General features: G+C 41.4%; 1 protein-coding gene across 4 annotated transcripts in view; it reads right to left on the bottom strand.

The window, feature by feature from the left end:
• SEC23B (SEC23 homolog B, COPII coat complex component) overlaps nt 1-12,487 on the bottom strand; it is a 54,376-nt gene that overhangs the window by 17,594 nt on the left and 24,295 nt on the right. For all 4 annotated transcript variants that reach the window (XM_080684723.1, XM_080684725.1, XM_080684726.1 and 1 more), the window contains 5 exons: nt 12,282-12,362; nt 7,543-7,632; nt 6,725-6,831; nt 5,393-5,546; nt 1,387-1,464 (listed from right to left, as the gene is read on the bottom strand). In XM_080684723.1, coding sequence (XP_080540849.1) covers nt 1,387-1,464; nt 5,393-5,546; nt 6,725-6,831; nt 7,543-7,632; nt 12,282-12,362 — 510 coding nt within the window. The remainder of the gene's footprint in view (nt 1-1,386; nt 1,465-5,392; nt 5,547-6,724; nt 6,832-7,542; nt 7,633-12,281; nt 12,363-12,487) is intronic.

Below are 12,487 nucleotides of genomic sequence, written 5' to 3'. Positions count from 1 at the left end.
TGGTGGAGTACTGTGGTGGGACCCAGTGGGTGGGGTGGTGCCTGGGCAAAACTAGAGCAGCACCCAAGTCTGTCTGCTTATGTACTGGCTTTTAAGAGAGTCCTCTGGAAGGAAGGGTTCCACAGCTGTACAAAGACTCCAGACCAACTCCTTCCCTTTAACACGTTAAGTGCCCTGTCAGTCACCGGTGACTGACACTGTACTTTCCGTCCGGAAGACAAATCAGGCTGGGCACTTAACATGCTAAAGAGGAAACCAGCATTCACAGAGGTCCGGGACCTCATCCAAGAACAGCAGCAGCAGAGCCAGTGCTGGAACTTGGCCCTGATTCTGGCTCTTTCTATAAAACTACTCAACCTCAACTCCTCGGGCACAGGCTGGAGAAGAGGCACTCATCAGGTACCACACAGCCTTACCCTGGGCCAGGGGTCGAGTGAGGTGACCTCTGAGCTCCCTTTTAACCCTAAGAGCCAGAGCTATACAAGTTCATGGTTAAAACCTGTGTCCACTTCCCAAAGCAAAAAGTATTTGAAAGGATAATGCAAATCTGCATATCTAGGTCCGCTTTTTTCAAATTTATTCCTCATAAAGGTGTCTCTGAGGGAAGATGAAATAAAGTTGAGTTTACTTCCAGTGCTGGAAAAGCTGCACCAGTGAGGAGCCCAACCTGAAAGGCCCAGGCCCCAGCTGTGGAGCCATGGGTTCACGTTTACAAAGCATTAAACACTAGACTGGCCTCAGCTCATGTAATCCTCACAGCCATCCACTGAACTAAGTTCTAGTTTCCTCATTTAAACATGAGGGTGAAGGTTCAGAAAAGGTAAATGTCCAGATCTCTGACAACAACTTCAGGCTTCCCCCACTATCCCTCCTTTCCTTTGTCCAACGGCTCCCAAATGCTTAGTTTCTGCAAAAAGCAGTTATTTACATAAGCTGCTTATTACTGTTGTCCTAGTCACGATGCAGCCTAATAACCATGGACTTATCATTAAACATCCGTCATATTAACATGGTCTCCTTTATTATATTCATCTTCCTATGTGCTTCATTTTTTTTGTCTGTCTGCTGCTGAGGTAGATGACTATCCACCCAGAACTTCTACAAATTAGAGATATTTGTTGCGGCCTTATAGAATGATCCTGTTTTGCCTTTCCATGAAAGTTTATACAGTTCTTTTCTCTTCTCTGTGTGTCATCTCTGTCTTCTGTAGGAGTCAGGAACTGCCTCTCACAGAGACACAGTATTTGTCTTGAAGTGAATAACCTTCATCTCCTGTAGCCTGAGTCGCAAAACATACCAAGTCTTCACTTTGCCCTGAGAACAGCAAGATTTATTTCTATCACAATTTATTCTTCTATTTTTATTTTAGAAATGTATATTTCTTACCTGAGGATACAGAGAGAAGGAATCTGATAACCTAAAAGAAGTGGGATCTTCCTTGTTATACTGTCCAAACTTCTGACACTGTTGAGAGAAAACAGCAAAAAGCAGGAGGAAAACCCTAAGTTAGTGTCACCTGGAAAAACCCTTGGAGTAAGAGAGCTACATTTCAATTTCAACTCTGCCACTGACTGAGAGTCCCAGACCAGCACTTCTCAGTCACAGACAGGCAGACACATCCCCTCAAGGGTTATTAAAATGCAAATTCTAGTTTGGCAGACTGGGGAGGGACTGGGGATCCTGCATTCTAACCAGCACCCAGGCCAGGCTGGCCAAACACCACTCTGACTAGTGAGGGGCTAGATGAGTTCTCGGGCACTTCTTCCATTAAAAACAAACAAGCAAGCCCTGGCCGGTTTAGCTCAGTGGACAGAGCGTCGGCCTTCGGACTGAAGGGTCCCGGGTTCGATTCCGGTCATGGGCACATGCCTGGGTTTCGGGCTTCATCCCCAGTAGGGGGTGTTCAGAAGGCAGCCGATCAATGATTCTCTCTCATCATTGATGTTTCTCTCTCTCCCCCTCTGAAATCAGTAAGAAAATATATTAAAGAAAAGAAACAAACAAAAAACCCTCCAAGACTGTGAAATATTACCAATTATATATCAGCCTTGATGTTCCACCACTCTGCAACTCAATTTTCTTCCTTTCAAAGGCAAATTTATGAACAATGTTGTCTCTTTCTGCCTTTATTTCCTTTTTATTTTACACATTTCCTCTGGCCATTCGAGAATCAGGCTGCCCCCCGTTTAAAGAAAGCCCATCTCTGACATTCCCTTCTTTCCACCAAATTTGATGTCTTTGCAGTTCTCCTTATCTTGAACTCCCTAACACCTCAAGCCAAGTGACTCCCCACACTTCTGGCAACTTCCTCCTTCAGCAGTTTAAATAGCACTTTCCTATTTTCCTTCAACCCTCCAACCAATCCTTCTCTGCCTTCTTCAGCAGCTCCTAATCTTCCAACTCCTAACTGTGGCCCTGCTTCCATCCTCACTGTTTCAGCTACAAATGAGCAATAGAGCCAGACCAATGTCATCCAAATTCCTCCTCCACGGCCAGTGCTGACCGCCACCTAACTATAGGATCACTCTCCGTGGAGATACTTAGCAATTTCTCATTCAGCCTATTAAAAGTAAGTTAAACTATTACACTAAAAAAAGACTCACTTCCTCCACCCTAATGCTGCTCTCCTTTTCTATTTTTCTACCTCACCGTCATTCTTGCAGTTACCCACCCTTAGAACCTGAGCAATGCTGATTTTTCTGTGTTTTTTGTTTTTGTTTTTGTTTTTAATATATTTTATTGTTTTTTTACAGAGAGGAAGGGAGAGGGATAGAGAGTTAGAAACATCGATGAGAGAGAAACATCGAACAGCTGCCTCCTGCACACCCCACAATGGGGATGTGCCCACAACCCAGGTACATGCCCTTGACTGGAATCGAACCTGGGACCCTTCAGTCCGCAGGCCGACACTCTATCCACTGAGCCAGACCAGTTATGCCTGATTTTTTTGTTTTTTAGTTTCACATATAGTTTCACCAATTCTTTTTTTAAAAAATATATTTTATTGATTTTTTACAGAGAGGAAGGGAGAGGGATAGAGAGTTAGAAACATCAATGAGAGAGGAACATCGATCAACTGCCTCCTGCACACCTCCTACTGGGGATGTGCCCGCAACCAAGGTACATGCCTTGACCGGAATCGAACCAGGGACCCTTGAGTCCACAGGCCGATGCTTTATCCACTGAGCCAAACTGGTTAGGACTCAATTCTTTCTTTAGAATTCATTCTGATTCCAAACCTTCTCCCACTATAACTGTACTGCTGCCACCCTGGTCTCACCTTCCTTGAGCCTGCAAACCCTTCCATCAGACTCCTTAATAGTGTAGTCTTTTCTCTTTCCAAATTTACCTCGTATGGCATTGGTAAATGTAAATACAAGAATCATGCTGCTATCACACTCCTGCTTAGGAACGGCACCTAAGTTCCCTTTCTCTCTAACGTTAAGGCAATGACAACTTTAAAATGAAGACATTTCATAATTACACTGCACTTTCACTGCCTCCTTCCCCACTGCACGATCTGGCCTCTGTGACAGCCATCTTGCCAATGTCCCCAGCATAAGCTGAAGTGCACAGCCACCTCCCACAGGCTTGGGCCCTCCACTTGGCAAGCCTTGCCTTGTTCTCTCCTACTACCCTACTCATTTTTAAGACTTGATTCATGCCCTAACCAATTTGGCTCAGTGGATAGAGCGTTGGCCTGTAGACTGAAGGGTCCTGGGTTCAAATCCAGTCAAGGGCATGTATCTTGATTGCGGGCATATCCCCAGTAGGGGGTGTGCAGGAGGCAGCTGATCGATGTTTCTCCCTCATCGATGTTTTGACTCTCTATCCCTCTCCCTTCCTCTCTGTAAAAAATCAATAAAATATATATTTTTTTAAAAAAGACTTGATTTATGGCTCACTTTCCACATAAAGCCAACCACTTGCTCAATTTTCAAATTGTGTTTGAAATGTTGATATTTCCTGGAGGAAAAAAATTGTTCCACGAAACAGCAAGGGCAAACACAGAGCTAAACAAAATTAAATATATTTCTCTACTGGGCTTTCAGTGCCTCTGATCATAAATACCTGTCGTGAATTTCCAAGACAGTAAAATCATGAGGTATGACAGTTATTGATTTATTGCTTCATGGCTACAAACTCACCCTTTCTGCCTGGGCTCTTTAAAAATGCTTCCTCTGCTAGCTGGCACAATGCTGAGCTTTGTCAGCAGAGGGTGCTGGAGGCAAGGGTTTGCTTCTGGGTTCCAGTGTGTTCAACCCAGCAGCAGCCTTATGGCTTCCCCAGGGCCCAGCTCCTGGAGCACATGTCAGCCGGCAGCTACCCCACAGCTTTTCCCCAGCACTCCAGAGTCTGGATTTTCATCTAATTCAAGAGGGTGAATTTCTAGAGGGTGAATTTCATGGCACAACACCATGGCAACTTCTCCGCTTTAAGACTCAGTGAACCATGGCCATGCCCTCCCACCTAGGTCTAGACAAGCTCGGGAAAGGGGGGGGAGGAGAGGGGGAGACTCTTCCTTGGGTGACCTACCTCAGCCTAGAAGCAGTGGCAGTGCCTTTTACCTGCTATTCCTATATTATTTTGCATTCTCTTTACATCTTACTACGCAGCCCTCATTATTCCAATTCCAAGATAGTAATTCTTGGTATAAACCTTTCCCTATTGAAATTACTGTGTGGTTTTACTCTTCTCATTCGATCCAAATTGACACATTAGACATCTTCCAACACTCATTGGGCCATGGACCCCTATTTCAAAAAAAAAAAAAAAAAATCTCCAAGATCTGGATCGAAAATACAGAACACAGCATTCACAGTGACTCATCTAAATCAACTCTCAAATACACAGATTTGCATCATTCTCTAAATGTCCTATGCGTGTTGTTTCTTCCCAAATGTAACGTAAGCCCTTGAGGAAAAATGCCTATTTAGTACTTATCACTCTCAGAATGTTCAGTATTTGGTATTTATCAGGTAAGCAACTGATAAATTCTTGTTGACTTTGTTTGCTCAAAAGTAGAGCAGAGCCCTGACTGGTATGGCTCAGCAGCTAGAGGACTGGAGGATCGAGGGTTCAATGCCCAGCCCCGGTTGGGGTGTGTGCAGGAAGCAACCAATCAATGTGTCTCTCTCACATCAATGTTTCTCCCTCTTTCTCTCTCTAACCTTCCCGCCTCCCTTCCATTTTTTCTTAAAATCAATGGAAAAATTATCCTCTGATGAGGGTGAACAAAAAACAAAAAAAGAGAGAAGGGAAAAAAAAAATTTTTTTTCCTTTTTTTAATTTAATTTAATTTTTTTTTAATTGTTTGAAGTATTGGAAAAATTTTTTTAAAAAGTAGAGAGAGACCAAGATGGGACCTAGTGCCACACAGTTCCCAACTTACCAGTCGAATGAGTTGTCGGTCCAGCCACCGGAGTATATCAGGCCCCTCCTCTGACTCCGCTCGGAACACTCCTAGCCGGGCCATCAAGACTGCTGCAGCTTCCTGGTCAAATGCTGCTTCTATGTGTTTGAACTGACTCTGTGCATCTGCCCAACTGACAATCATAGAGTTAATACATGCTTATTACTGAGGAGACCAGAAAGCCAGCTCTTTGCTAAGATAAAGAAACGTAAGTCCTGTTCCTTCATCTAAGACAACACAAATTCAAATTGCACTGTTGGTAAAGAATCACAGCAGTTTTACACTCATTTTCATTTACCCTCGTGTGATTTCTGAGGGCTATAAGTACAAATAAAATTATAGAGAACTTCCCTATATTCTACAAGACATCATGAAAATAGATACCCAAAAGGTGCCAGTGTTCCTTCCTCTAAGTCAATCTTACAAAAATCTAAGTCTTTACAAATTCACAAAATGTCTTCCCTGGCATCATGGTAAAGAGAATGAGCACACATACAAGTTTTCCATAAGAATAAAGACAATATGAACAAAGCTAAAAGACAAAAGATAGACCAGGGACAGGTATAAGCAACAAACAAAATATACAAGGAGTCCCTGCAAATCAATAAACAAGGAAAAATACAGGTTTTGTAAAATGGGCAAAGGCTATCACAGAAGAAATACATCTGCTCAATAAACATGGAAAGTGCTCAACTCATTGATAAATGAAATAATACATATAAAAGTGACATACTGCTCTATATTTGCATGTTAAAGATTAATAATGTCATTATTAATAAGAAGCCAGGGTATTCTCCTTACACTACTAAGAAAAACACAAATTAGCTTCTTAAGTAGTTTTGCAGTATCCAAAATTCCGCTTCTATGAAATGACTGGAACTATGAAGGCAGCACTGCTGGAAGGAAGGTAAGACCTGAAATGGCCTTTAGTAAAGGAGTGGTACATCCCATCCAAACCATGTAACAGCCATTAAAATGAATGAGATAGCACCTTATCATGCTATTGACAAAGAGGTCCTTGATATATTATTATTTTTTTAAAGGAAGGTCCGTGAACTCTTTTTTATTAATTCTGGGGGTGGGTAAGAGGGAGACAGAGAGAAACATTGATATGAGAGAGAAACATCGATTGGCTGCCTCCTGCATGCTCCCGACTGAGGATCGAGCCTGCAACCCAGGCATGTGCCCTGACCACGAATCAAATTGGTGACCTTTTGGTGCATGGGTTGATGCTCATCTAATTGACCCATTATCTTTCATAGGGCAAAACATTGGTCAGTAGCTCAACAGAAAGGAAACTGGGTTGCTCACTTTCGGGCAATGGTAGTAACACGGATGCGTCTCTGGGTGCTGGAGTGTTGATACTGCGTGACAAACTGGATGGCACCTCGGCCTCCTTGGGGGATCGGGGCATTGTGCTGCAGGGTGAGAGACCATACGCTGCGTTACTGTTACATACATGACTCAAACACAACAGTCAGAGCCTATCGGGCTCTTCCTGAAATGACTGACATGGTGGTGACGGTAAGGTTCTTGAATTTTGAATGGTACACTTAAGATTTGTACATTTCACTCTTTATAATTTTTACTTCATTAAAAAAGAAAAGAACCAAATTCAAATAAATACTGACATCAAGTTAATGTTATACATACTGAAATGTTTGGGGATGGAACCACTGATGATTCAATTTGCTTTGAAATGAATAAAAAATAAAATGGATTGATGAATGGATAAATATGTGACAAAGTAAATGTTAATTACGGGATATAAGTTGTGGGTATATGAGTATTTGCTGTACAATTCTTCTAATTTTTGTGTTTTAGCTTTTTAAAAATAAAACAATAGGGAAAGAACACACCCAAAAATTCACCAATTAAAAAGAAAAAAAAGTTCACCAGTACAACAATGGCTGATAAAAGCCATTACACTTCTAAGACATCAGTTCAACAATAAAGTGAGGAAAACAATTTGCTGCCTAACTTTGAACAAACCCTGGAGGGAATTTAAAGAGACTATGCCAGACTGGCAGCATCACTTGGTGCAGAAAGAAACCAGAGGCCACCAGTCTTGTAATAAATCAGAAAACACAACAATGAGACACAAATATCCATGAAGAAATCCAACTCACCTGATTGACTACTTCAAAGTAAATGCCAAGTGTAGATGTGGCATCTAGGGCACAGATTTTCCACTGACTCGTGCCACCGACACCAAGCTCCTAAGGGTGAGAAGAGGAATTAAAACAAAACAAAAAAAGCTATTCCTGTTGTTAAATGCTGATGAAGCACAGACACTGAAAAGGATAGGGCACTTAGAATATCTCATTCCAAATGAAAATTTAACTGAAAAAAGTACAATTATGGATTATAATATGGTTTAACATTTATATTTACAGTACTTTTTATACTGATATTCTGATGAATTTTCATTAATCACAAAATATACCTGTATATTTACATGTACAAACACATATACATACACTATGGTACCTAACACTAAAGTCAAATGAAAGAATCAAATCATGGCTGAGAAAAAATAGTAGAAAAGAAAAATAATTATCTTCTTAGCTTGAAAGTTTTATGCACTTCTTTCATTACTAAAATAAGAAATAGTTACAGAATGTTAGCTATTAAATATTAATTTTTAATCTAATTCCTTTGTACAAAAGTTACATATAAGTTCTTGGTAAAGGAACTGAGATTTTAGTGGTATGCAGGCTTTGTTAAAAAATTAATTTCAGTGTTTTGGGCTGTAATTTCCTCCTTCATGCAATCCCATGTCCCTTTCAGGGTTCTTCTAGGATCCAGCAGCATTATTAAAATTCTCATCTCTTTATGTTATTTCTAGAGGTCTGGGATGGACTCAAAGGCTTGTGCATATGATCAATCCACCATCTTTGATACCGTCTTGACCCTTCTGCTTTCTACTTTCTAAAAAAATCCTTAAATGTTCTGGTCCCTCGATAACATGCTCTCTCAATTTCCAACCTATTGATTTGCATGATACTTTAAATATATCTTTGCTGTCATTTCAGTAGAATCTTGAGTATACGTTCACTCCATCGTTTCAAATGGAAGGTTTCTAAAGTGACCCTGGGCTCCAGCAGAGGGAGGGCACAGCGGACTAGAGCTGCGTGAGGAGAGACTGGGGTTTATGGTTCTGAGGAGAGAGTTGAAGTGACAGCTGCCAGGATCCCTGTGCTGAGTCCCTCTCCCACACCTCAGAGGTCATCTTTCCTGGGTGGAGCACTCCACTCCATGATATTACTTCTATGTTACTCTGAATCCACCCAAAGTGCACACTATTAGGTGAGTAGAGCTGATATCAGTGTGGTCTGGATATAAAGCCATGTCAGGAGCCTATGTACTTAGCCACAGAACCAGCAATCTCAGGGAAGTAATAGTCAGAGGGGAAAGGGAAGAGTCTGAAGTGAAATTACATAGCAGCTCTAAGGTGGAGAGAACAAACTGTTTGATCAGTGTCAGCAAAGCAAGACTGTAAATGGATGGATTCGTGGGTATTAATCTTCCCTTTTAGTGGCATTTCTAAAAGCAGGTAACATCTGCTGAAAGAGCCACACCCAGGAAAAATGGTAAAGAAGAAAAAGAAGCTTGTGTGCCTTTCTTGCCTTGCTAACTCATTCTCCCGAATTTCTCTCCACATCTACCAGCTCAATTTTTAATATATGAAATTTCTCAAAGTTTCAAATGAGGAGATCAAGGGTTCAGAATATGCCACCCCAAAAGATACCACTCTCATACAAGAATTATTTTGAGCTGAAGAATTTAAAAAAGAGCAGACACAAGAAAAACTCTCTTCCTTCCCCTCTCTACCAGGAAGGGCAGAATGATTTTTAAAAAATATGTAATTTAGCCCTAACTGGTTTGGCTCAGTGGATAGAGCATCATCGGTCTGTGGACTGAAGGGTCCCAGGTTCGATTCCGGTCAAGGGCATGTACCTTGATTGCAGACACATCCCCAGTAGGGAGTGTGCAGGAGGCAGCTGATCGATGTTTCTGACTTTCTATCCCTCTCCCTTCCTCTCTGTAAAACATCAATAAAATATATTTTAAAAAAATATATAAAAAATAAAAATAAAAAAATATGTAATTTATTGATTTCAAAGAGGAAGGGAGAGATAGAAATATCAATGATAAGAGAGAATCATTGATCGGCTGCCCCCTGTATGCCCCACACTGGGGACAGAGCCTGCAACCTGGGCATGTGTCCCGACCGAGAATTGAACCGTGACCTCCTGGTTCATAGGTCGATGCTCAACCGCTGAGCCACACCACAGTCAGGCAGCAGAATGATTTTTAATCACCAAAGACAACATCAGATGCTTATCGGCCCAGAGGAATCTACAGAACAAACCTTGCTGAAATAACCTTACCTTCCATTAGTTCCTCCCATATATCTACTTTTCCACAATTTGACACCCACAGGGGTGGGCAAACTTTTTGACTCGAGGGCCACAATGGGTTCTTAAACTGGACCGGAGGGCCGGAACAAAAGCATGGATGGAGTGTTTGTGTGAACTAATATAAATTCAAAGTAAAGGAGCGGAGGGGAGAGCAAGAGAACCGGATAGAACAGCCGGATCCGGCCCGCGGGCCGTAGTTTGCCCAAGGCTGCCCTAGAAGCTCAAAGTCCCTTTTCTCTGTCTTGTCACTTTTCTACAAATTTATTGTTCTTTTGTTAAGATGATACTTAACCAGCCCTTTGAGTTACTCATCACTGAGTATGTATGTGTGATGTGTATATGTGTGGTACACATATTAATAAACTTGTTTGTTTTCCACTTGTTAATGGGTCTTTGGTCAGTCTAATTTGCAGAGCCCCAGTCAATGAAGTTAAGACAGGTAGAGGAAAAAATTTTTTTCTTCCTCTATAGCTCCAAGGCCCAACATTGCCACAAACCCTGAAGAGCTCCAAAAGTACATTTTTTTCAAATTCTTTACATGAGCATTTGCCCTGCTTTTATCAGAGGAACTATAAAGATAGAACTAAGAAATTACCATTTTATAATCTCCAATGAAATATACTGATTCAAGTAAGGATAATCAATGGACACTAAAAACATTAGGTGAAAAGCAAATAAGATTTTTCTTGCTAATGGCAAAGGGAAAATGTGCCCTTATAATGTAAAGATGTAGGACAGTCATCACCTTCACCACACGACGAAACGCAGCTTCACTAACACAGGATGCCAGGACTGAGGTGCCTCTGATGAAACACAGCACAAAGTATACAGATCACTCACCAAGTATGCTGGACAAAAGGTTCAGCATGAATCTAAGCACATTTTCACAGCTGACTTCCACTTTACAGGAACACAGGGAGGAAAGAAACATCTTAAACACCACCATAAGGAAACAATCAGACATATTGAGAATGTGAGATGCTCTATTATAGAAAACAGCTGTTGCCCGGCTGGCATGGCTCAGTGGTTGAGTGTTGGACCTATGAACCAGGAGATCACGGCTCGATTCCTGGGCAGGGTCACATGCCCAGGTTGTGGGCTCAATCCCCAGTGGGGGGCATGTAGAAGGCAGCCGATCAATGATTCTTTCTCATCATTGATGTTTCTACCTCTCTCTCCCTTCCTCTTTGAAATCAATAACAAATATATTAAAAATCAAACAAACAAAAAACCCATCTGGCACTGCTTCTCCAAGGAATCAATAAAACAAAACAAAACAGCATAAACTAAATCATAGGAAGACCATTCTAGATTTACAAAAACTAAGGATAATAATGCCAAATGCAATGCTAGTTAGAGGGGAAAAAACAGCTACAAAGGGCATTTGAGGGGAAATTAAGGAAAGAACATGGGTTAGATATTAGGAAATCGTTTTCTTAGGTTTGATAATAATGTGGTAGAGAATATCCTTATTTTTATAAGATGCATATTGAAGCACTGAAAGACTAGGTGCCATGATGTCTGAAACTTGTTTTCAAAGATTCTGAAAAACCAGATCAATTAGCAAATATGGAAAGTAGGTGATAACTAGAGAGATAAAGCACATGTGGCAAAACATGACAGAGCAATTATGACAAAAAGTTAATTACTGCCTTAGCTGGTTTGGCTCAGTGGATAGAGTGTCTGTCTGCAGACTGAAGGGTCCCAGGTTCAATTCCAGACAAGGGCATATGCCCGGGTTGTGGACTTGATTCCCAGTAGGGGGTGTGCAGGAGGCAGCCAATCAATGATTCTCATCATTGATGTTTCTATCTCTCTCTCCCTCACCCTTCCTCTCTGAAATCAATAAAAATACATATATATTTTTTAAAAAAGTTAACAATTACTGATTCTGAATGGTGGGTATACAGGAGTTCATTATACTTTGCTTTACACTTCTCTGCATGTTTGAAATTTTTACTCAAGGAACACAAATGTCTGCATATACAACAGTGTCATCCACTGACCAATCAACTCAAAATGCTGTGTGAGAAGGGAGACAAAGGTATCATCTCTAAGAGCTACAAGTATAGGGGTTTATTACTGAAGGGTTTTGCTGAACGCTTACCTTGTGCTAACTATAATGCTTTGTGACTCGTTGACCCAGTGACCCAAACACAGGTAGTGGGGTCAGAGGGACCTACACTCTAGCTCTTCCATATCAGCTCTAACCCTGAGCAAGATACTTAACCTCTCTGCGCCTCAACTTCCTCCTCTCTGACCCTTTAGACAGATGGACAAGTGGAAATAAAACCACCTCTGAGAGTTGGAGCATCTTTAGCCTTTCTCTCATCAGCAGACATATCCAAACAGGTAACACAAGGCAAGGTCATCAAGCTCCGACATTTCTAATGGGCTAATCCCAGGGTACAGGAGGTAAGGGTAATGGAAAAAGTTTTCCTTACATTTTCTGACACACATGGTCCTTTCACATTCAGAGATACACAAGGACCAATGGCTCCTGCGATCTTCAGTTCCCGAGAGGTCTAAAACAGAATTAAATAAGAGTATAAAGTTAGAAATCATTGAGAACCACCCTGCTCTCACAAAGGCCACTACTAAAGAATAGAGGGAAAACGTGGCAGCATTATCATTCCACCAAGAGGAAATC

This window comes from Plecotus auritus, assembly GCF_963455305.1.
Source record: "Plecotus auritus genome assembly, chromosome: 8".
NCBI lineage: Eukaryota > Metazoa > Chordata > Mammalia > Chiroptera > Vespertilionidae > Plecotus > Plecotus auritus.
The sequence above is the reverse complement of the archived record's forward strand: the minus strand, read 5'-3'. Positions and strand labels throughout refer to the sequence as shown.